Source organism: Cannabis sativa, chromosome 8 (genome assembly GCF_029168945.1).
Source record: "Cannabis sativa cultivar Pink pepper isolate KNU-18-1 chromosome 8, ASM2916894v1, whole genome shotgun sequence".
Classification (NCBI taxonomy): domain Eukaryota; kingdom Viridiplantae; phylum Streptophyta; class Magnoliopsida; order Rosales; family Cannabaceae; genus Cannabis; species Cannabis sativa.
Genome location: NC_083608.1, coordinates 20219759 through 20245906, shown reverse-complemented (window position 1 = coordinate 20245906; position 26148 = coordinate 20219759). Strand labels below are relative to the sequence as shown.

General features: G+C 35.3%; 2 protein-coding genes across 2 annotated transcripts; both read right to left on the bottom strand.

Moving 5' to 3' along the window:
* Positions 1 to 9598: 9598 nt before the first annotated feature.
* Positions 9599 to 18877, bottom strand: LOC115699205 (uncharacterized). The gene is made up of 15 exons (XM_030626494.2): positions 18451 to 18877; positions 17966 to 18100; positions 17753 to 17832; positions 17567 to 17650; positions 16776 to 16863; positions 16439 to 16599; positions 14341 to 16336; positions 13343 to 13653; positions 12791 to 13106; positions 12471 to 12623; positions 12128 to 12269; positions 11220 to 11296; positions 10889 to 11019; positions 10574 to 10682; positions 9599 to 10238 (listed from the first exon to the last, which is right to left on the bottom strand). Exons 1-15 carry the CDS (start codon positions 18622 to 18624, stop codon positions 10041 to 10043), a joined length of 4155 nt encoding a protein of 1384 aa, XP_030482354.2. The 5' UTR covers positions 18625 to 18877; the 3' UTR covers positions 9599 to 10040.
* A 457-nt stretch (positions 18878 to 19334) lies between these two features.
* On the bottom strand, positions 19335 to 20165 carry LOC115699979 (uncharacterized). Its single transcript, XM_061103210.1, has 2 exons — positions 19883 to 20165; positions 19335 to 19840 (listed from the first exon to the last, which is right to left on the bottom strand). Exons 1-2 carry the CDS (start codon positions 20163 to 20165, stop codon positions 19335 to 19337), a joined length of 789 nt encoding a protein of 262 aa, XP_060959193.1.
* Positions 20166 to 26148: the final 5983 nt, after the last annotated feature.

The window sequence follows — 26148 nt, the reverse complement described above, 5'->3', positions numbered from 1 at the left end:
TTCTATGATTCAAACACAATTTCACACAAAGATTCAAATTCTCAAAACTGACAATGCCAAAGACTTCTTTAATTCTGTTCTTGGTTCTTATTTGATACAACAAGGCATCATTCACCTAAGTTCTTGCGTTGATACTCCTCAGCAAAATGGAATTGCTGAACGCAAAAATCGACATCTCCTTGAAGTTGCTCGGTCTCTCATGTTTGGGACTCATGTTCCCAAATTCTTCTGGGGTGATGCCATTCTTACTGCTGCATACCTCATCAATCGGATGCCATCCAAGGTGCTAAAATTTCAAACTCCTTGTCAAACTCTTTTGCAACTATTTCCTCACACTAGGTTCATTAGCTTTGTTGACCCTAAAATCTTTGGATGCACTGTTTTTGTCCATCTCTATTCACAACATCGTAGTAAGTTAGATCCTAAGTCTATCAAATGTATCTTTATTGGTTATTCCTCCCATCAAAAGGGTTATAAGTGTTATTCTCCTACTACTCGAAAAACTTATAACTCTATGGATGTAACCTTTTTTGAAAAACATGCTTACTACAAATCTGAGATTCAGGGGGAGAATGTAAATGAATCTCATCTTTGGGAGAGTATTCCAAGTACCCATACTGACATTACTCTAGGTACTCATACTCATACTCCGCCTCTCGATCAATTTTCCAATCCAGTCAAGGACACTTCTTCGACTTCTTCAGTCATGGAAAATCAAGGTCCATCTAGTTCTTCCCAAGTCATAGAAAATCAAGATCCGCCTATGACTATTGAGCCTCAACAAAAAGAACCTAAAGAGATCCGTGTCTACCAAAGAAGAAAAAATTCTGACAAAGAATTAAAAGATCGAACACATCTTGAGTGCCACCATGAATCAGAACTGGATCCACATCCTCCAGAAATACATTCAGGTTTGAGTAATCCTAGTCATGATAATGTTATTCATATAAATGATGATCTGTCTATTGCTTTAAGAAAAGGTGTTCGAGCTTGTACTCGACATCCTATTGGCAACTTTGTGTCCTACAAAATCTTATCTCCATCCTATCAGGCATTTGTTTCTACTCTTGACGGTGTACAGATTCCCCATACAATTCAAGAAGCGTTGCTTGATCCTCGTTGGAAAAAGGCTGTACAAGATGAGATCAACACCCTGATCAAGAATGGTACTTGGGAAATCACAAAATTTCCAACTGGGAAGAGACTCGTGGGATGCAAGTGGGTATTCACTATTAAGCATAAAGTACATGGTAGCATTGAGAGGTTTAAAGCTCGCTTGGTTGCCAAGGGTTTCACTCAGTCTTATGGGATAGATTATCAAGAGACCTTTGCACCCGTTGCTAAACTCAACACCATTCGTGTTCTTCTCTCCCTTGCTGCAAACCAGGTTTGGCCATTGCACCAACTAGATGTTAAGAATGCTTTCTTGAATGGAGATCTTGAAGAAGAAGTCTATATGGATATTCCACCTGATTTTGAGAATTCATCCAACCAGGATAAAGTATGTAGACTTAAAAAATCTCTATATGGCCTTAAGCAATCTCCACGAGCATGGTTTGGAAAATTCACTAAGTCAATCATTTAAAATGGCTATACTCAATGTCAAGCAGATCACACATTGTTTGTCAAAATCGACTCAGATGAAAGGATAGCTATCCTAATTGTTTATGTTGATGATATAATATTAACAGGAGATTACAAGGAGGAACTAGTAAGGTTGAAAAGTTTCTTATCAAAGGAATTTGAGATTAAAGACCTAGGGTATCTCAGATATTTCCTTGGCATGGAAATTGCACGATCAAGACATGGAATTTTTGTTTCTCAACGTAAGTATGTTCTAGACTTACTCAAAGAAACAGGAATGCTTGGGTGTAAACCAGCCTCAACTCCAATGGAGTCGAACAAGAAAATTGGCTCGGGAACAAATCAGACCCCTGTGGACAGGGGGAGATATCAAAGGCTAGTTGGACGCCTTATTTATTTATCTCACACTAGACCTGACATTGGTTTCCCTGTTAGCGTGGTGAGTCAATACATGAGTAATCCAACAGAGGAACACATGGAAGCGGTTACAAGAATCCTAAGATACCTCAAGATGACTCCAGGAAAAGGTTTGCTATTCAAGAAGAATGATAATAAGGAAATCAGAGTGTACACTGATGCAGACTGGGCAGGAGATATAACAGACAGAAGGAGTACTTCAGGTTACTGTTCTTATGTTTGGGGTAATCTAGTAACATGGAGAAGTAAGAAACAGACAGTTTCCAGAAGCTCAGCTGAAGCTGAGTTTAGAGCTCTAGCTCTCAGTATTTGTGAGGGAATTTGGCTGAAGAAGTTACTTGGTGAACTGGGAGTATCTACAAAAGAGTCTATCCAAATGCTTTGTGACAATCAAGCTGCCATCAGTGTAGCAAAAAATCCTGTTCATCATGACATGACTAAACATATTGAGATAGATAGACACTTCATCACTGAGAAGATTGAGAATGCTATTGTTCAAGCTATTTATACTCCATCAAGATTTCAAATAGCCGACATCCTCACTAAAGCTCTCCCAAGAACCAGTTTTGAAGATTTAATTTGCAAGCTTGGGATGTTTGATATACACAACCCAGCTTGAGGGGGAGTGTGGATTTATTTCAGTAATTAGGAAAGTTGACTACAGTTGTATATAGGAATCTATTTTGTATTAATACCAAATATTTTGTATATTTATTCTTTCTAAAATTAGGGGATTTTAATGGTGTACTTTCTAGAATTAGCTATTTATATTTATTAGGTCTGATTCTAAGTTGTATATATATTCCCTCTCTTTGAGATAATAATACACAGAAAATATTCAAAATTCACATATAACATAATATTCTTTATTAATTTTATAATATTATTATATATATTTAAAAGGAATTATTACGTAGAAAATATAAATTGATATTTTATTTATAAAAATACCTTCATAAGGTAAAGACAACATTTATACCTTTTATATGATTTTAATTACTAAAATACCACTTACACTATCATCACTTACACAATCAGACGATGGTTGCAGGGTGGTTGCTACGTGGTTGCACAGTAGTTACATCAGACGAATCAAACGATGGTTGCAGGGTGGTTGCTAGATGGTTGGTTGAAGGTTGCATCAGACGAAGGTTTCAATCAGACGAAATAACTGTTAGCAAAATGTTTAGGCAACTGTAATGCAACTATTGTGAAACATTAAAAATCAAAACAGTGTTTCCACGTACGTAACTCTATCTACATGTCTCTTAATGATTTAATATGAATAAATTCACCATTAGAAATTCGGAAAACAACAAAAATACACCAGGATAAATATTTTACTATAGTATTGATGTACTTTTTTTGGATTATACTTGAGTTGGATTGTTTGAGAACTCCAGTTCAACTTTTTGAGATCTGTCTTTCATGGATCTAAAAATTGAAGTCAGGACATTAGTTTTATGCAAATTAAATTGGATTTTCAGTTGAATTTTAGTTTCGTAGTAGTTTTTCTACACTTTTTTTTTATGAATTTGAAGCAGCCCCTGTTTTGATTGATTCTGGTCATCTTCTCAGGTGAAGTCGCCGGAAGTAATGGTGGTTATCTTTCTCATTGAATTTTCGTTTCGGTTGCGTTGGATTGCTACGTAGTTGCACGATGGTTGCACGATAGTTGCCCAAGAAGCATGGATCCTGAGTTGAAGGTGTGTGTAAGTGGTATTATTATAATTTTTGTATATGGGCTGTATATTTATTTATTTGGCCAGCTAAAAGTATTTTTGTAATATTATTATTTTTTTTGGTTAAAACTGAAAAAAAACCATATTTAAAAATAAAAATTATGTAAACATTTTATATAAAAAAAAATTAATTTAAATTAAAAATACTAAAAATATTATAGATAGTTCTAACCACATTTTTAACTTACTTAGTTTAACTTTGAATTAAAATAAGAGATAATTTCGCTCAAAGTGGAGTAAGATATTTAGGGTGTGCAAATAAATATTTCTAATGAGAAATTTGTATATATATATATTTGTACACAAAATGAATTGTTGCACAAAATTTGCATAGACATGATATTGATTGAAATAATGTTTAGACATTGAGAAAATATAATCATGATTTGATTATAGCTTGAAATATATTTTATGAGGATTTATAAGTGTCACATAAATGTTTCAACAAAAGTTATTTATTTGGAGCTCCTATTATATTGAGAATTTAAAATATGCTTTATTTAAAATTTTTAGAAAAATTTAATACATGTCTTAAGTGATATAAATTAAAAGTCGTGTGCACTATATGACAAAGATCTATGTATGAAACAAAGACATGTAAGTAAATTATTATTTAAAAAATACATATGATTGTCTATGCAATATGAATTCATAAATTATACGTTGTGATACTCTTGAAGATTTTTTAATTATATTATAAATGTTGAAGAATTTTTTTTTATTTTGTATATTGATGAATTTTAAATGTGTGTTTGTTCATAAGTATTAGAAAAGAAGTTTAAAAGCGTTTCATATACATCAAGAATTATAGATATATGATCATCTGATATGAAAATTATGATCATGCAACAATAATAGAATATATATATATATGGTTTTAGAGTACCATTATTATCGCAAATAAAAATTTATATTATCATTAATGTGTTATGTTCATATTACTTAAAATTTCAAAATTTGGTATGAACAATATTGTATATACACACGCATAAATAATTCAATAAGTTGGATAAATATTGATGTTTCAGGAATCCATCATCCATAATTTAGAAGTCCACACATACTCTAGAAGAGTTATAATAAATATATGGTCATAAATAATATACGGTGATATTTTAAAAGTGGTAATAATAATCTTATGAGGTATATTGTCACCAAAATAATTATGGATCATATGTGCATAATGGAGAGACATATTCATGTTACACTCTTTTTCTCTTAGCAGGTTTTGTCCTATTGAGTTTTCCTGACAAAATTTTTAACGAGACAACTGTTGGAATATTTATTTTACCAGAATCTTAGATATACTCACAAGTATGTTGTTTAAACACCCTAAATATGAACTTTCTAAAACGATAAATTAAACACATATAAAATTAAGAAAACCTTACATTGATGCAGCGGAATTAATGTCTCCTTCCACTCAGATCTCTAACCCTTGTATCCTTTCTGTAGCAGAGTATAATCAAGATCTGAGCCCGAATGTCCTTCTTCTTCAAGTTTGATCATTCACAGTCTTCCAATCTATGATTGAGTTACTGCTTGCTGTGTGTGGGCACTTACTCTTTCACTTGGGTTCGAAATTGATGAAGAAGAAAAGAGAAGAGGGATTTCGGCCAGGTATAGAAAGTGGGGAAGGCTCAGTTTTTCTGAAGAGAGAAATTTCTGTCAGAAGATGATATTCAAAGATGTGTTTTTGACTGAGCCATCACTTTCTATTTATAGGCAACTACTAGGTTTAGGTTAAGAATTATTTGGCATTAAAATAATGAAAAAATTAATTTGAAAAACCCTCGATAAGTGGCCGGCCATGGTGTTGTATTGGGCCCCACTTGATTTTGCAGTTTTATCAAATTTTATCTCTATTTTCTCAAAAACGCCAATTTTCTAATTCTAACCTTTTAAATGCCAAAACTAATTATTTAATAACTAAAATAGATTATTAAATAATATTGTCATTTAATTTAATTATTAATTAGACATATAAAGTCTATTAATAAATAAATAAACCTAGAAACTCTTTTCTTTACAATTTCACCCCTGCTTAGTGAAAATTCATAAAATTAGACATAGTCTAACTTTAGAATTATAATTGATCAATCACGAATCAATTAATGAGTCTTACAAGCAGAATGTTCTCAACTAGAATGGGGACCATGGATCTATATGCTGAGCTTCCAATAAGTGAACCAAATTTACCAAGTAAATTCCTACTTATTAATTCTTCGTTGAATCCACTCTTAGAACTTAGAATTGCACTCTCAGACTTATATAGAGCATATTGTATGTTCCACGATATCAATACGCTATCTCATTTAACCATTGTTATAATCTTATTGTGATTTAAAGATCCTCTATATAGATGATCTACATCGAGAAGGGATTTCTTTACCGTTCTCACCCCTCAATGTATTTTGCCCCTTAAAACACTTAGCTACCTATAAATGGTGTTTAGTGATCTAATAATTAGTCAGATAAACAAGAGCTCATCCATTTACTTCTATTTGCTAAGCTCGAAGGGAATCATCACTTGACTTCTATACACCAGTAGAAGCTATAGATTCCATATTTATGTTCAGCACTCCCACTCAATCATACTATCATGTTCCCAAAATATACGTATCACCCTGACCCAAAAGTAAGCTTAACTAATAAATCTAAGAACATGAATAGCACTCCTGAGTTGAGCGTAAGCATATCAGGATTTAGATTCTTTTAATCTTAAGATCAACTACTGATATTGACTTGGAAAGATATGTATAACGGTAAGTTTGTAATACCTTAACTTAGTTGCAATATCGGTCCAGTCCAATGTATACTCCATACATTCGAAACTAATATACTTTACTAATGTCCTGGAAAGAACATAACACTTACTCCAAGTGTAAGTACACATCATCGCTGATTATCACATTAGTGTAAATCCAATAACACTGATGAAACAGGGACTAAGTCTTTTGATTCATATGATCACAATCACATTCCACTGTGTTGACGATACTGTAATTGTGAATAAACATATGATCTGGATTTAACTGATTTTGTGTGTAAATGTAATAAACATATTTAAACCATTAGCATGTAAAATTCATGTAAACATCAATCACTTCAAATTTCTTATATTGATAACTAATCAGATTGTAAAGAGTTTTATTTAGGGCATAAAACCCAACAACAACTTGCAAATAATTATGAATATGTAATATATATATATATATGGCACTCTTTGTTTTTAGCTCATATTTTATCCTACTAGATTTTCCTAATAAGATTTTTAACGAGGCAATTTTAAATCATGCTAGCATACTTGTACTTTATGAAACAAATAGAAAATGTGTGGAAGTGACATAATTGACATAACATATTCAGAAAATATATGGATTGCACTCTATAAGGCAACATCAACATTAGCAATCCTCTTTGAAGAAGACATTTTTACCAAGTTCTTCTTACTACATGATCTTCAAGAAAATAATTATATTGGTGTCTAACATATTCAATCAGGTGTCAATCATGCATACTTATTCACAAAGTTATTATAGACATCTAAAGGGAAGTGTTATAAAATATTATTTATATGGATGTCTAAATCATCCAATCTTTTTTATTAATTATCATTAATTGTAATTACTATTCATCTCCTTAGTTTTCTAATTTATGGCTCACATGTATAAATAAAAGATTACCATATTGAAATAATGTACTTAAAAAGTTTCACTCTCTCATTTTCTTCTTCTGGTTATCTTATTTCTTTTACTATTTCTTTCTCTATTCTATATTATTTTATAACAATCTTATCCTAATCTAAGGAAGAAAATAATTTTCAACTTTCACTGATAGTTTCATTCTTAATAATTTATATTATGAAGAAGAATAATACTCAAATTCAAGTTGTCAAAATAGTGTACCGTCACATACTTTGGTCTATTTCATAAATATTTTTTGGGAATCAACCATTTTTGTTAATCATCTTTCCTTATTTATAGTATGGAGTATTGGAGAAAATTAACTATAATCGTTAACTGATTTGGTGGTTAGGCAGTTCCCACTTAGTGTGTGATAAGTGAATTTTCTGCTCAAATTCATTTAAAGAAAAAAGAGTACTCATGCAGATTGATGATGTCATCAGAGTTTTACTCTCGTTCGTGCAGATTGATGACATCAGGAAAGCTCAATTCACCTTACTACGAGCTCATTCTCGAGTCCATAACAGATACTTTTAGCCATTTTTAAATGGATCAGAATATTTTAATTTTGGACTTTTGTAAACCTTTCTTTATAAGGAAATTTTTGTGAGCCAAAATATTTTGGGCACAAAAATTGCCCCTCAATTTCAGAGCAAACTGTCCTATATGTTTATCTGGATCGATAATCAAAGCTCAAAACGATTTTTCTCTTTCCCTATAACAATGACAACTCTAACGACATTTCGATGACTTCTGAAGTCGATAACAACACCAGCAATGTAAAGACACTATCTGCTGACTTTTCTGAAGTCAATAATAATTAAAAACTCTGGTGATGTTTAAACAACTTCTCCAATATCAATGACAGCTCTGCTAACTTTCCATCATTTAAGTCTGGCAGTAATTCTTCTTTGTGATCTTGTTTAGGGAAATTTGAATTTCTATGCTTACATTAGGGAATAATTTTTTCCCTAAACTTAAAATAGGGAATATTGGTAAAATGGGATAACATTTTCTTAATTCCCACAATACCCCCCCCCCATTTGAAACCTGATGCCCTCTCTCTCTTTCGCCTCTCTTTCTCTCTTTCTCTCTTTCTCTCTCGCTCGGTGTCGCACCCACACATGCAGACCACCCACCCACGGCAGACCACCCACGGCCGACCGGACTACGCACGACCACCGTCCGAACCACGCACGACCCAGCCCCTTCTCTCGGACCCAGCCCCTCTCTCTCTTCCTCTCTCTCAAACTGAAAAAAAAAAATACCAGAGGTCTGATGGTCGGACCACATGGTCCGATGGGGTCCGACCAATCGGACCCATCGGACCATGTGGTCCGACCATCGGACCAATGTGTCTCTTTGTTTTCCTCAAACCGGAAAAAAAAAAAAAAAAAAAAAAAAAAAACCGGAGGTCGATGGTCGGACCACGTGGTCCGAGGTCCGATGGGTCCGATTGGTCAGACCCCATCGGACCATGTGGTCCGACCATCGGACCTTTGGTATTATTTTTTTTTCAGTTTGAGAGAGAGGAAGAGAGAGAGGGGCTGGGTCCGAGAGAAGGGGCTGAATCGTGCGTGGTTCGGACGGTGGTCGTGCGTAGTCCGGTCTGCCGTGGGTGGGTGGTCTGCATGTGTGGGTGCGGCACCGAGCGAGAGAGAAAGAGAGAAAGAGAGAAAGAGAGGCGAAAGAGAGAGAGGGCATCAAGTTTCAAATGGGGGGGTATTGTGAGAATTAAGAAAATGTTATCCCATTTTACCAATATTCCCTATTTTAAGTTTAGGGAAAAAATTATTCCCTAATGTAAGCATAAAAATTCAAATTTCCCTCTTGTTTATTGTATAGTTTGAAGGAATGTAAAAAGGAAAATTAAAAAAAAAAAAATAATGAAAGAACAGAAAATGTAATAATTAGATAAGTTCGTTTATGGTATCTTTATATTATAATTTATGCATATTCTATATTTTAACCTTTATTTTTGGTTCCTTACAAAAAAAAAATAAATAAAAAGAAAACCCTTATTTTTTGGCTAACTACCTATGCATTATTAATATTATTATTATTATCATTATTTTTTGTCCAGATTTATAAAATCTAACTTTTCAGTTTTTTTTTTACCATTTCTGTAAATTCGTCGCTTGCAACAGATGGCATTAGCTACAAGGCAAGTGATACATACATAAACCCTTTATTTGTGGCTTAAAAAAAAGAACAAAAGTTGAATCAATTACTCTACGGAATGATGATTTTTAACTTTCTTCCCACACGGCATGTCAACAATAAATAGGAACAACACAAATCCAACGCAGCAATTAATTACATGGAACAAATGGTAAAAAACCTTAACCCCTCACACTTTCTTCCCCACCTTACTCAATTGTTGCTCCACTTTAAATAAGAACCAACCAAGTACGTTCTCTGAACATTTCTATCTCCACCATCAGTACCTCCACTCCCTTCATCCAAGTGAAGTGATTATATATAAGGAATTTTTCTTTGATAGTCAGTGAATCAGTGCTGGGAAAATTGGATGACAAGTGATCTGACGACCATCAAGGTTGGTGGGTCGAAGCCATTTTCGATAGCTCCAGAACAAGTTGGAGACATGTACTTAGTTTAGAGCATAATGAACTCGCTCCAGAAGTTGTACAACCTGATTGATAGGTAAAGGTGATGACGATGATTTCATGCTTGAGCTTACAGCATCTCTTGAGCCAAGAGGAAACAATAATACAGCCTCTTGTTGCATACTTGTAAGTTCCAAGAACTGAGTAAGCATATCACCGTCAAGTATATTTGGTACTCCAGTCTGCAATTGATACGACGATCATTAGGCAAAAGATAATTTAGTTTGAATCCAATGTGCAACATATACAACAGTTAGTTATGACACACAACTGCTTTTGTGAAGTTTCTACACCCAAGAAACAATAATTCAGTGGGAGCATAGGGTAGAATCCATGTACACACAAACCCATGCATTTATCAAGGTGAAAGTAATGATCATAAGTTCATAACATAAGGAAAAGAATAAAAAATAAATAAAAAAAAGTAATAACCCTATTTACATGCATAACATTTTCGACAAACCCCATGAAAGCATGTCAAACCATATAATGTACTAATGGTAGCCACTAATCTTACTGGGTTTTCTCGTCTTCGAAACTCATTATGATCATTTCCAAGAATAGGAGCAGTTAATGGATGAATCACTAATCTAGCTTGGACAGCTTCCAAGAGTTCGTATTCTTCTCTGCAGGAAAATGAAGTTTATATCAGTTAGATCAACTCAAAATTAATTAGATAATGAGTAATCAAAGTCCTGATCAAGGTAGGAATTGTTAGATATTTAAGATGTTCAACATATTTCCGAACATCCACAATATTAATCAACTATACTTCTTGCATTCTATAGGCATTTATTTATTCCTCAAGAAAGCTGAAATGATTGTCCCTTACCTTGACAGAGGAATGAAAGTTATTATACTTCCTAACAGAGTGCTGGCAATAATAGTATTATGTGTAGAGTCAATCTTCAAGTCACCACCATTCAATACATCATCTGCTGGAAGTCTGTACGAAAATGATCCCTAAAATCGAACGTGAGAAAATAAATGTTCAGGAGTAGCAAAATTATTTCCAAAGTTGTAACTAATTGAAATTTCAATGATTATATGATACCAGATCTAAAAGTTACATGCATTAAATTGGATTTAGATACTTGAATTCCACTGCAAAGTAATTTGATGATTTCACAAAGAAAATAATGTGGAAGTGCAAAAGCAAGTACCTTCTTGATGCTCATAGCTATCTCACCCATATAATAGGCGCAGCTTACTGTTAAGTTGCACTCTGGACTAGCATTATCTGGCACCCCATTGAAAAATTAAGATATATTCATTCAAACTGGAAAACATGAGCAACAACAAAATGACAAATGGGGCAGAAAAATTAAGTTGAAAGTTCCCACTCATGGTTTCAAAGAGATCCTCCACATTGCCCCACATCTTAATGATGAAGGCAAAATCTTCCAAGAGTTACACCATATAGTAATTGAAATTTCTTTATCCTCTGTTTGGAAGTTGGATTTTGGTGGGAAATGAAAAATGTGAGGAAAATGTAGGAAAAAAAAAAGTGAAATAAAAAAATAATAATAAATATAAAAAAGAATAAATTCTCATGTTCAGTGTGGAATGAAAAAGTGTATGGAAAAAAACTTGATTCAACAAAATTTCCATACCAACCATGAAAAATTGATTTTTTTTAATTCTCCACATTTTTTCCCTACATTTTCCTCATCTTTTTCTTTTCTCACCAAAATCCAACTTCCAAACATAGCATTAGTATTTGATAATTCATAAAAATTAAGATATGCTAGCCTCTGTACCAACCATGTCTAAGTTTTCCAAACCTGCACATATGTTTATGTAGTCGCCAACTGTACTTCACCAAAGATTATAAGGTTGTGTATTAATTTAATTTCCCTTTCAACCGAGTAGAGCTGATGCCTAATAATTACCAACTTTTATGAGCTGATGCCTAATAATTACCAACTTTTATGAGCTGATGCCTAAATTTGATAACTAAGGTCAAACTTCTAAGTGTCGTCGACGTTACTGCCTCATTTTCAAACATTATAGTAATTTTAAGTTCCATAATTTCCATAAAATGAAGCAATTGCTTACAAGGCTCTAATACCTTCTAAGTGATCTGTGCATGATAGAACAGCAATGCTGCCCTTACGATCTGACACAACAGCAGTATCAACATCCTTGAGAATACAATCAGCAACTAGTCTTTGGGATGGATCACAGTAAAGTTGCTCCAGTTTTTTAGTATCCTGCCATACAAGAAAGAGAAGCAGCACTCTCAACACAAGTATTGCATAACAAGCAGGCTAAATCCTGTTATATTCAGGTAGGAAACAAGAGAGCACCTTCTAAGAATAGAAGTGTGGAGGACTGAAGAAACTAAGAAAGAAGGCAAGGAGATAATCCATCCAATAAAAAAAATTTATTGGCAAAATAAATTTTCCACTTACTTCTTGATAAGAAAAAAAGAGGACTCCATCACGACAATCACCAACAGCAATTCTTGTGAAGTGTGCCGTTAGAGACGTAATCATAAACCTTGTCCTCCCCATCGCATATTTTTTCACTCGGGTATTGTCATTTGAAAACCCACATACATAAAACTGAAATAATAGAGCAGTTAATATATTTTTATCACCAATAAATTGCACAGAAAACCACACTCATCCTAGTATCTGATGTGAGAACGTTTGCACTTGCCATCATATATGCTAAATTGCACGTTTAAAAAACAGAAAAGTTAAAAGAACGAAAGAGTTTAGTGACTTACAATATTACCGGCAGATGCCAAAAAATAACGCTCAAGATAAGGGCAGATAGCAAGTGCCATTCCAGGCCATGCAAGTGAATATGACAACCGTAACTGCCATGCTTCAGTTTCCTCAAGTTTAATTCCATCGGAGCTATTATCATCTGGGCTACTGCACAGGCTACTGCTAGATAGCTGTTCTGTAGCATATGCAACAACTTCACGAAATGGTGAAGCTCTTTGAGAAGATGACCCTGCCTTTGAACAGAAAGTCATTGAACCACTATCTGAGTTCTGCGCATGTTCAAGACACAGAACAATAAGACGGCCCTTCGTACTGTTCAGAAAAGTCAAGTTAGGATGACATTTCCTTGGAACTATACACAAAAGGGGGGATATAAAATCCAAACAAACATGTAAGTTATAAAAGAATGCCTGTATAGTCCCAAATTAATTCCTGAAAAGTTAACTTCATTAAGAAAAATAACAAGTCTTAATGTGTGAAGCATTTTCGTGATGCAACGTGGAACAAGCAGAGAAAGTAAATGGAAAAGTAGGGGGAAAATGGTACACCTTTCAGCCTCGCCACTGGGCATTATGGCTGGACCAGAAGATAGACTGGTTCCGACAACAATGACCTGCTCATTCCCTGCCCTTACTAACTGCATTGATTTCCCTGTTTCTCCATGCTCAAATTTAAAAGATGAGATTACTGCCCCACTAATAGGATCCACACAACATATATCAGATGAACATGAATCATATGTTAAATCAGTCCTCATCACAAGCAATAACCTGCTTTCACTATGATATAGGACCTTCCGAGGAGTGCCTCCAAGATTGAATTTCTGCACATTAAGCCTCTTACTATGAATCATCTCCACCTAAAGAATCACAAGATGCAGACATTTATCAGCTTAAGTAACAAGTAAGTCTTAAAACAGGAAAAAGGGTTGCTAAATCATCAACTTCTAGTTCCTATAATATACTCCTTCAACTAAACAGCCACTATAGGTATCCAGGAAAAAGTACAGAACTTGGTTCTTGAAATGAGTCCATAACTCGAACACAGTAAATCTGGATACATGATAGCAAGAGTAAGAAATGCCGCAATTTTAATTGTACAATAATATCGGTAACTACAGTACTTACATCATTAAGTAGTTAACTTAGATATTTGTTAACACCATAACAATTTAGTTTACATATTTGCAAAAATTTCCAATTGACCTCTACATTCACCAGAAACTTAAGGAACCTACAGAGTAACCACCACAAAAGGGAAAGAAATAAAACTGAGAAACCAAAAGAGGAAGAACAAAAGACCATCCAAGAGCATATACCAGAGCAGAAAATAAACCATGAAACCAACTAAATTGCTCTCTTTAGAAACTAAATGAATAATTAATTTTTGTAGCAGTTGAAGATAGCATGATATTCGATGCTCAATCTATAAAACATCTGTTCAATGGAAACAAACTTTTCAACAAACAGAGAAAGTACCAGCTATCAATGATAAAGAAAGCAAAATATCCACATCATCACATAATAAAATGGATTAGATTTCTTACCAAATGTAGACTGTTCTCTGCTACAAACAAAAGACCCTTAGGGCAATCAACAGAGCATACAGGAGTTACATGTGTTGAAGATTGAAATGAAATAGATGTATAAGAGAGACTATGCCTTGCAGTGTGCAACAACCAAGGTCTGTCACTCAGAGCAATTATATCAGCATTAAGCGAGCCACTCAAGGGAATTAGGAAAACAGGGGTAATGCCAATGCGGCGAATGGCAATCAACTGAAGATCAATCGGAACCCCGCTCACTGTCTTCTCAGATAATTCAATATAATTGCTTTGTAAACCAAAACTATTTGGTGCTGACATGCTAGAAAAATCAGAATCTATATCCACTGAAACAAAAGAGTCGGGTAATACAGATGTTGGAACTGAAGAGGCAATGGGCCACTCAAATCGAAGCAGCATCCCGTTTCTAAGTCCACAAAGGACATAAAACCGATCAACAAATACAAGCCTTACATCTTGAGGAACACAACCACTGACAGTAGTTCCCGTTATATTTGTAAGTGCAATCGTTCCAATTGCAAGATGTCTTAGGCCGTCATCAGGATCAAAAAGCAAAACTTCCACTGAAGGCTTATGTGTGCCAACAACAAAAGATTTACTGATGTCAACTTCAGTTGAAAGAGAAGCCACACAACTCTCATCTCCCACGTCCATGGGATGATTTGTGCTTTTGCGCTCAAAACTTTTTTGAGGAATGGAAATGCATGATAACTCATATTTCAGTTTCAGATGTTGCATCTCATATATTTCATAGTTGTATTCTGATATCATTCTGACCCCAAGAATGAATAGAAGACAAGGGTTGGAAGTAGAGACAACTATTAAATTTTCTCCAACAGCCCCCAAATTGATATTCATATTTTCAGGGAACCAAGACTTACAAACTGGAGAAGGCAAAGAGACTCCATCACAGTGGGCAACTTTGGTGGGCAAACAAATTCTTACTGCATGCTGATGAATCTGGATGAGCAATCCATCGTTCAAAAGGCCGCATGCCAAAGTACAAACATCTGGTTGGAAACCAACTGAATCAGTCACATCAGTAAAGCTTAAACCAACTGATAATACCCTGGTCTCTTCAACAAATGACAGAACAAGAAAAGAATGGTACAAATCAGTAACTTTCATTCGAACTGTCCAGGTACCAGTTATGCCTTGATAGATAGGAGCTGTCCTAAGTAGCTTTTCTACACTAATACCACTTTGAATAATCCTTAGCGAACCCTCTGGCACCACTCCACAACAGGCAAAAATTTGATCATGTTTCTCATCATGGTAATCTACAATTGACATATCCAGTACTGGCGCAATGTTTTGAATAGGACTGTTGTGAATCAGCTTTTCATCTTCCAATTTCAAAACCATTCCATCCCCCATCTCAACAAGAGCAGCAAGAAAGCCACCTTCAACCCATAAAAGCGCCTTTGATTGTAATCCTTTGTAAAGACAGTCAGATTGAGTAACCCTAAGACCACCCAAATCGAAGCCAAGTTGAATTAGAAAAAATTCTCCAGTGTCTAGACAAAAGATCATTCTCGGATTTTTAGTATTTCCTGGTTCCCAACTCCACGAACATGCATGTTTGTAGCTAATCTTTATATTGCTATTGTCACTATCTATACACATAGGATCATAATCCCGAAGCTCCAGCAAAGCACAGGCAGCAACATTAAACAAACCTTCATCATCAACATCATGTTGTGCCCTGATTGACTCTTCACTGAAATTCTGCTCCTCAATTGCATGGGGTAAGAAATTTAAGTTTGTTCGATAGACACAACAGGGTGTAAGAGCATCTCTAAGATCCATTAAGAGTGCATCACCCACCCTGAACATGATGGCATATCCATAGGAATGAGGAACTTCAACAATGTCGTATGCCAAAGGTCCATCTTCAACAAATTGCGATAACAAAGAAACATCATCATCTCTAATGTTCCATTCCAATAACAGAAGCTCATTAAGGACTGCATTTCTCCTATATATATTTTCAAATTAGATAAACATAAACAAGAGAGAGAATTTATACTAAGAAAAGCTCAACCATAGAGAATAGCATAAATACTCGTAAATGCAATACCTATTCAAAAGAACGGCAAGTACAGGATTATGCCCCTTACTTGGCTGATAAGGATCTTTTGAAATAAAGCACATTCCCCATATGGTACCGCTTATATTGTTCTTTTGAATGCTTCTAGCTGTGCTTACATCTCCTCCATTTTCAGGAGGATAAATTATTTTCTGAAATAACAGCTTAACATAACTTAATAATCTTGTTGTTTGAAAACTTTGTTTTCAACAAAATGAAGGGAGTGGAGCACGTTATCACAAATAATTGCGGAAGCTAGGAACTGTTCACTCTTTACAAGAAGACAGTAGTTGGAAAATTTAAAGAGTGGGAGAAAAAAAAAACTAACCTTATCAATGATATCACAGCCTGCAGATACTGAAACAGAGAACATAGCCAATCGATCTTCATAGGCACTTGCAGCAATGAAAGATCCACTGTAAAGTAAAATAAAAAAATAAATAATAAGGACAACAAAAACTCCTCAAATTTTCATTGTCTTTCCTATCCTTCTTTTCTTTTAGTTGTGAAAGGAATATATTATGAATATAATAGTTTAGTGTGAGAAGGGAAACAGGAAGTCCACCTCAACAAAAAATTACAAGACAAAGATATATCTCTCAATTACAAAATCAGTTCATGAACTCAAATCGACCTGATTAATTTCTATAAATAATGGCATTGGACAAACATTTGAAAGAAATGTTAAAAAAAATGTATATATGATTAAACTACACTATAATCACAACCATCTCCAACCATGCTCTCTAAACACACTCTTCAGTTAAAATAGCGAGTTAGACTTGAAAAAATAAGCTACAACCATACAAAAAATGGCTCTCTATAATAGAGAATGGATAGAGAGAGGGAGCTCGCTACTTTTTTGCTAAACTTTTTTAATAGTATTTTAATTAAAAGCAATATTATTTTTCCATTATTTTATAATATTAATTTATATTTGACAAATTTAAATTATAAAATATTATTAAATAATCCAAGACTAACTATAGTAAAGACCATAGTTGGAGCAACAATAATAAAATTGGCTCTCTATTTTAACTTTAGTTATTTTAGCTAAAAAAAAAAATTGGAGATGCTCTAAGCATTTACAAATATCCAATAAGCAGAGTAGTGGTGCACCTGGAATCAACAGCAAGCAATCTTCCGAGTTGATCCCTCAAATTTCCAGGATTTGAAAGGTGAACTTGCGTCACTGGGAAGAATCTATTCGAACAGTCACACATACCATACAGACCAAGAATCAGTTCAAAAATAGTTATTCACCAAGACAACAACATGAAGAAATAAGTAAGAAAAAAAAATTACCTGTGCATTTCATTACAAAAAGATAGAACCGAGAGCTTCCCAGAATCAGAAAGAACTAGTAAAAAATCTTTACCTAGCATCTACAACAAGAAAAGGGATAATTATGATCTTCACAAGGGAAGGTAAAAGCTTCTGCCAATAAGAACTTATTATGATGTACACAAATATCTCTTTCAAACTACTATGGCCATATATAGTTGAAATAATCCAAACCTGCGGATTCTGAGGCGAAAACTTGTCTTTCCAGGGCAGAACGGCAAGGTCTTTAATGGTGCCAAACACAGGTTGCTCGCTCACAGATTGCACTATCCCATCTTCGCCTATTACAACCAGTTCTATAGAAGTCTCCTGAATCAATTTTTGTAAACAAGTACCCCACTGTTCAGCTAAAAAAAAAACCTCCGTAGCTAGTTATGAAAACATACATGAAAATACAGAATTACACAAAGGCAGCTCCAAGGCATATGAATTAAATCCATAGCTATGTGTGAAGATCAATCCGCAAAGAAAAGGCAAGAACTTTCTATACCATATTGGCAATTAAAAAGTTCCTAATCTCAGTGAAAACACTGATATCCATTTATTCATTTCAGATACTCGATTTATACTCCAACAATGCAATAAGAACAAGAAGAAGAAAGATCACAAATCAAGATTGAAGAAGAAGAGAAAATGAGGAAATGGAAGAAGAGAATGACCTTGCCGAAAACGACGTCGAGTGAGGTAGGAGAGCGGATTCGACCATAGACGACTTGAAGAACGACACTTCCTCTAAGGACGCACTTGGCGAGGTAGTGATTGCTGGTGGAAGAGGCCGCGGAAGATGACGATCGGGATTTGGCGGAAGAGCATTCCTCCTCCGAGAGCGCCATTAGCGAGAACCAAAGAAAATTCTCTCGATATAATATGATAAAAATTTAGGGCTAGAAGAAAAAAAGAAGTGAGAATGGTTTCTTCTATCCTTGTCGTTTCAGTGTATACACAGAAGCTCCATGTGTCCCTCCCTGTAAGAAGAAGAAGAAGAAGAAGAAAGAAGAAAGAGACTATTTTTTAATAATTTATCATATATAATAAATAAATAAATAGATAACGTGAAACTATCGGCATCGGCAACTATTCAGTTACCGATCAGGATTCAGGTCCGTGGTCGAATCGTATGTTTTCACTTCCGGATTTGGGCGTTGGGCCCACTTGTTTTGTTTTAAAAAAAAAAAAAAATTATTTAGATATACAAAAAAAAAATAATAAAAAAAAATATTAACGGTTAAACCACCTAAACTTTAAATTTTATAAAACTTAACCACAAAAATTAATTTTTTAATGAGCAAAACTACCTATACTCTCATTCTGTTTTGCTCTCTACACTTCCGTCTAAAAATCACAATTAAATGCCAGTGGACTGACCACGTGTACACACTTGTACACGTAGCAAATTTTTAGTGGCCCGCGTAATATTAATTTTAAAAAATAATTATAAATATTTTTTTTGAACAAGGGAGGAAGTTCTTTATTCAAAACAAGCAAAAGAATACAAAACAAATAAAGGAAAGCAGCCAGCCACAAGGAGCAGCAGCCGCACCCTTTACCAACTATCCATTACATTGACAATATAATCGAACAGGGGTTCATTTCTCCTGCTATTACAGCTTAAAAATCTCAGCTTGACAGTCGACTTGACCTCTTTACTAGCAATCTCAGCTAGCTTACATTCCTGCTCAAAAACACAACTATTTCGGTTTGTCCAAACAGCATACAAGGTAGCTAAAACAATCGCATTCAACATATGCTCCCTAACATTATTTGAAGGCCTGGACAACCACTGTCTGATGTTGTTTGGCCAGCTGAAATAACCACACCAGGACATAATCTCTTTGATGATCTTTTGAGTGAGGCAGCAGCTATAAAATAAATGACTATGTGTTTCTCTCTCAGTACCACAAACAGGACAATTCTCATTAGGAATTACAATGAATCTGCTTATATTATCTCTAGTAAGCAGTTTTTCATTCACTAATTGCCAACCAATAAACCTGTGTTTTGGCAATATCAATCTATTCCATATGTTCTTTGCATAATTATCAGTCAGTACTTAAACAAAAGAAACATAAAACAGTTTAGAGTGGAATTTACCTCTCCTCACCGCCGCCTTAACATCATCGTCACCTATAATTGAGCAGAGCCGGAGAAGCTTTTTGAAATACCAACTAGCATCTTGCTGAAAGTTGACAGTCCATATGCTTCGCCCTTTCAAATATATAGCATCAATCCATCTGACCCATAGGTTATCTTGCTTGTTCGAAACATCCCAAAAATACTTAGCCATTAAAGCAATGTTCCATTTCTTCCCTTCCCTAAACCCGATGCCTCCAAGTTTATTGGGGAGACAAGCTTTCTCCCAAGAGGGGATATGCATTTTGCTACGGTTCCCATTCACTCCCCAAAGAAAATCCCTGCAGCATTTATCAATGGTCGCGGTAACTTTTTGGGGAAGTAAGAAAAGGTTCATCCAATAGTTCTAAACACCCAGAAGTAGGGGTGTTCATAAAAACCGAAAAACCAAAACCGACCATCAAACTGACCAGACCGTAACCGAATTTTCGGTTCCACGTCATCACCGAATTTGGCGGTCGGTTTTGGTTTCGGTTTTTTTGACATGGCGGTCGGTTTCAGTTTTTGAAATAAAAAAATAGTTTAACCGAAAAACTGTCAAAACCGCCCAAAACCGCCAAACCGAAAACCGCCAAAAACCGTACGGTCGGTTTTATACGGTTATAATTTCTAAACGGTCGGTTATAAAATTTTAAAAACCGACCATAACCGACCGATTTTACCCCTACCCAGAAGGACAGAATGGATCAGCTGAGCTCTGCCCGCAAACGAGAGATTCCTGCTAGCCCAATTATGCAAATATTTGTGAACTTTATCAATGATGATCCCACAATCTGAGAACCTCTATTTGGTGGGCCTGAGATGCACACCGAGATATTTGAGGGGAAAATTTCCTTCATCCATTTGAAGAATGTTCAAAAGATTATGTTTGCCAACATCTTGAATACCCCCAAAGTACACAGTGGACTTGGATTTATTAGCCACTAGCCCTGTGGTTTCACTGAACCGATGGAAAGCCTCATTAACAAGTTTGACAGATTTCTCATTACCCCTGCAAAAGATAATTAGATCATCCGCAAAACAAAGATTGACTAGGCCAATGGATTTACAAAGAGGGTGAAAACCAAACTCTTTCTCCTTTGACTTTTGGATAAGCAATCTAGTCAAATACTCCATAATGAGCACAAAAAGGAGCGGGGACATAGGAACTCCTTGGCGAAGACCCTTCTCGCCTTTAAAAGATCCTTTAATTCTTCCATTTAGCATAAGAGAATACAAATTTCCCAATAATTATAAATATTTAAAAATTTAAAAATCAAATTAAAAATTTAAAGAATCGGAAAAAAAAAATTAAATATTTTTTTTCTTTTTCTTCTTCTTCTTCAAACCATAATCTCTCTCTTTCTCTCTATCTCACAGCTCTCCCTCTCCTTCTCTGTTAGCCATCAACAAACCCCAAACCCCCAATACCCAGATTAACTACCAATCCATATACCCACAAAACCCCAAGACCCAAAAATCCCTACCCCGATTCTCTCTCGGTCTCTCTCACGCTCACTCTCCTTTCTCGTCTATCTATCTATTTGACGAAAAAGGGCAGTGGGCCACAAGGCCCCGTCTCCGATCGTCAATTGTTGAAGACGTTAGGCAATGAACCCCGCCCTTCCTCTCTCGGTATTAGTTTTTTTTTTCAAATCTGTATTTTTTTTGTTTAATTGTCGTGGGAAGAATTACAAGCATGGAATAAGAGGAAAAAAAAATAAACTTTATGAGGAAATCGATAAATCTAAAAAGATACTAGCTGAATTGTCAGCTGCCCAACAACCAAGTGCTTGGGTTGAAATTATGAGGGAGGAGAAAAAGCTTAATGGATTGCTCAACAAAGATGAGAAATATTGGCGATAATTAGGGGTGTTCGCGGTGCGGGTGGTGTGGTTTTTGACCATTTTTTTAAACCAACCCGCACATGCAATTTTTCTAATTTTCTAAACCGCACCCGCACCGCAAAACTTAAAAATCACTCCGCAAAAAATGGTGCGATGCGGTGCGGTTTATGCGGTTTGAACTATCACTAAATAATTAAACTATCACAAATACAACAAAGCTTGAGCAACATTTGTCAAAAATACCATAAGGCTTGACAATAAATATGAAAAAAAATAAGTTTCAATAATACAATAATTAGTGAGTTTTAGGTTGGACATTTACATATTGGACTAAATAAATATAAAAGTTAGTATTTTTATAATGTGTGGTGCGGTGCGGTTTGAAGCGCATATTAACAATTCAAAACTGCAAACCGCACCGCACAGTTTATGAAAAATTCAAACCGCAACCACACCACAAAGAATTTTAAACTGCATTTTTTTTGCGGTGCGGGCGATTTGTGAGGTTTGAGCAGTTTGATGAACACCCCTAGCGACAATGGAGCCGAGAAATGTGGTTACAATGGGGAGACCAAAATACAATGTACTTCCATCATAAAGCTTCATCCCGTAGGAGGAAAAATGAAATCAAAGGTCTGATGGATTCTATAGAAAAATGGCTGAATGATAGCCACATAGCTCAACAAATTATTGGAGAGTATTTCCAAGGTTTGTTCACTGCTTCTGAGCTCAATGAAGAAGTCATGGAAGATGTTTTAGCTGTTGTGCAGCCTAAGGTAACTCAAGTCATGAATCATGATCTTAAAAGAGTTTTAGTTGATGAGGTGATTCGAGTGGTGAAGAATATTAACCCGACTAATGCACCAGGAGCGAATGGTCTACCAACCCTATTCTATCAGAAATTTTGGGATAAGGTTGAGTCTAACGTGGTTGAGGTATGTTTAACAATTCTTAATAATGGAGCTGTGGTTGGGAGTCTTAATGATACTTTAATTGCTTTAATCTCAAAGGTTGATAAACCAAAAAAGGTTGAAGAATTTAGACCGATTAGTTTGTCCAATGTTATCTATAAAGTGGTCTCGAAGTGTTTGCTAATAGATTGAGACAGTCCTTTGGAGTTGTCATCTTAGATACGCAAAGTGCCTTTGTGAAAGGTCGGTTAATTCATGACAATGCCATAATCAGGTATGAAGGGCTACATTGTATGCGTAAAAATTACTTCCGTAATGGTTCCAAGATGGCACTAAAGCTTGACTTGGCTAAAGCATACGATAAAGTGGAGTGAAGAGTTATCCAAGCTATGATGTTGAAATTGGGGTATGAGGATCGATGGGTACAAAAGATTATGGTGTATGTTACTCAATTAGTTTCTTATTCCTGATAAATGGCAAAATTTTGGGACATGTCACTCCTTAAAAAGGGTGAAGACAAGGTGATCCTTTGTCTCTGTTTCTTTTTTTGTTTTGTGCTAAAGCTTTTTCAAGTTGAATTCAAGCGGAGGAGAGGCGGGGTCGGTTAAGTGGGTTGGCATTTGGAAATCGTGGACTAAGAGTGTCACATTTATTCTTTGCGGATGATAGCTTGGTGTTCATGGAGGCCAATGAAGAGGAATGTCAATGCTGTAAGACAGTGTTGTAAAAGTACACAATTGCTTCAGGTTAGGTCGTTAATTTTCATAAATTTGAGCTATGTTTTGGCAGGACTGAGGTGGCGATTAATAAGCAAAGGGTTGCTGAACTATTGGATGTTCAGGTAGTCGAAAGTTATGGCAAATATTTGGGGTTACCGTCTATGGTGGGAAAACGAAAAAAAAGAGTTATTTAAAGGCATTAAAAATAAAGTGTGGAATAAGATAAGAAGATGGAAAGGCTCTATTTTCTCAATTGCTGGTAAGGAAGTGTTAATAAAGGTCATCATCCAAGTGATGGCAACTTATACTATGAGTTATTTTAGGCTTCCTAAAAGCACTATAAAAAGTCTTCATTGGATGGCTGCTCGCTTTTGGTGGCGTTCGTTAGATAAAAGTCAGAAGATTCATTGGTGTTCATGGGACTATCTTTGTAAGACAAAGGACAAAAGTGAATTGGGGTTCCGTGATTTAAGTTTATTTAATCAAGCTCGATTGCTAAATAAGTTTGGCGGTGTATTAGATCTCCCTCGTCCTTATGTAGCAGAGTATTAAAGGCTAGTTACTTTCTGAATAAGGGGATATTAGAGGCAAAATGTGGGTTCATGGATCTTTTGTGTGGCAGAGTTTGGTGTGGGAAAAGAACTTGATTCTTAAGGGATATCGATGGAGGATTGACAATGGTGAGAGTTTCCGTGTGTTAAAAAATTTGTGGCTACCTCGACCCTTGAGTTTTCAATTTTATGATAAGCCATATCTTTTTAAGCAGCTCTATGTTGTGGATCTAAAGAAGATAGACGGTTCATGGGACAATGATTTAGTGAGAGCAGTATGTAATACTGAAGATGCTGAGTTGATTATGAACCTACCAAGTGGTGCTTGGGACATTGATGATAAAATAATGTGGCATTACAACAAAAAAGATAAGTACTCTGTTAGAAGTGGATATCTTTTGGCTTCCAATTTGCAGGAAAAGGAATCTCAATCAAATACTCAACATATGGAGAGATGGTGGAAGTTACTATGGAAGCTCAAAATACCAACCAAGGTTAAATATATTTGTTTAGAAGGTATGCTTTTCTTAGCTTCCTACTAACTATATTTTGTCTAAGAGAGGAATGACAGTTTATCCTATGTGTGAAAGGTGTTTTGGAGGGAATGAGGAGAAACTGTTTCATGCTTTTATGGGGATGTATAAGTAGTAGGGAGGTTTAGAAAAAAGTAGATTTTGGGGAGACTTGCAGAGGTTTAAAAACAATGATACATTTATTTTGCTTTATGGCCTTTCTAATCACTGGCAGCAGGAAGATTTTAAACTTGTCCATTTGTAACAACATCAAACACAAGGATAAGATGGCTCGAGTGGGGGATATATAAGATTGGTGTAGGAAGTATCTGGCTAATTTTTAAGAAGTTAATGGATATAAGAAAGGTGTCTCACAATAAAGGAGTAGAGCAAAATGGCAAACCCTGAACTCCACTACTTGAAAAATTAATGTTGATGATGGTGTTAAAGTGGGGCATGGTGCCTCCGAGCTGGGAATTGTGGTCAAAAATGGTAAAGGTGAGGTTGCATATGCTCATGCAAAGAAGATTAAGCAAGAGTATTCTCCATTGATTGTTGAGTTGCTTGATATCCGCGAAGGGCTCCAAATTTGGATTATTAGAAGGCCGCATTGTTGGAAATTATTTTACCAGGATCTAGATTTACTAACAAGTATGTTTCATTAACATCCTAATATGAATTCTAAAACAATGAAATAAACACATAAGAGTTTAAGAAGACCTTACATTGGGTGCAGCTAAATATAATGACTCCTTCCGTTCAGATCTCTAGCCCTTGATTCCTTTCTGTAGCAGAGCATCACCAAGATCTGAACCTGGATCTCTTTCTCTCCTTCCTTTGATGCTGAATCTCCTTCTTGTTGGTTGATTTTCCACAGTCTTACACACTATGATTGAGATACCACTTGATGTGTGTGGGCACTCACTCATTCACTCAAGGAATTCGAAATTTAGAGAAGAAAAGAAGAGAGAAGTGGTTCGGCCTATAGAGAAAAGAATAGGAAGCTCAGTTTTCATCTGACAGAATTAAGTGTGAATGAGAGCCATCACTATCTATTTATAGGTAACCATCTAGGTTTAGGTTAGAATTATCTGGAATTAAAATAATGAAAAAATAAATGATAAAACCCTATAAGTGTGGTCGGCCATGGGCTTTGGATAATGGGCCTCACTTATGCAATTTCGCTGTTTTATCATTCCCGCGTCTGATTTTTTCAAAAACGCCAATTTTCAAATTCAACCATTTAAATTAGGGGTATACATCAAACCGCTCAAACCGCCCGCACCGCAAAAAAAATGCGGTTTGAAATTCTTCGCGGTGCGGTTGCGGTTTGAATTTTTCCCAAACCGCGCGGTGCGGTGCGGTTTGCAGTTTTGAATTATTAAACCGCGATTCAAACCGCACCGCACCGCATCTTTTAAAATTTCAATTTTTATATTTATTTTATTAAGCCCATACATATGAGCCCAATCCAAGCCTATAAATCTTAAGGCAAAATCCATAACTCTTCACAAACCCTCTCTTCTTAGCAACAAACCCAAGTCCATACATGTGTATTAAAATTTGGAGTTGGAAGTTTGTGTTTGTTTTATTTTTAATTCATTGATGTAAGTATGTTAAATGTACATTTATATTGTTGTTGGAACTTAATTAGTTTCAAGTTTGTTATTTTGATTTAATTGTGTTGTTGAAACTTTAAAAAGATTAT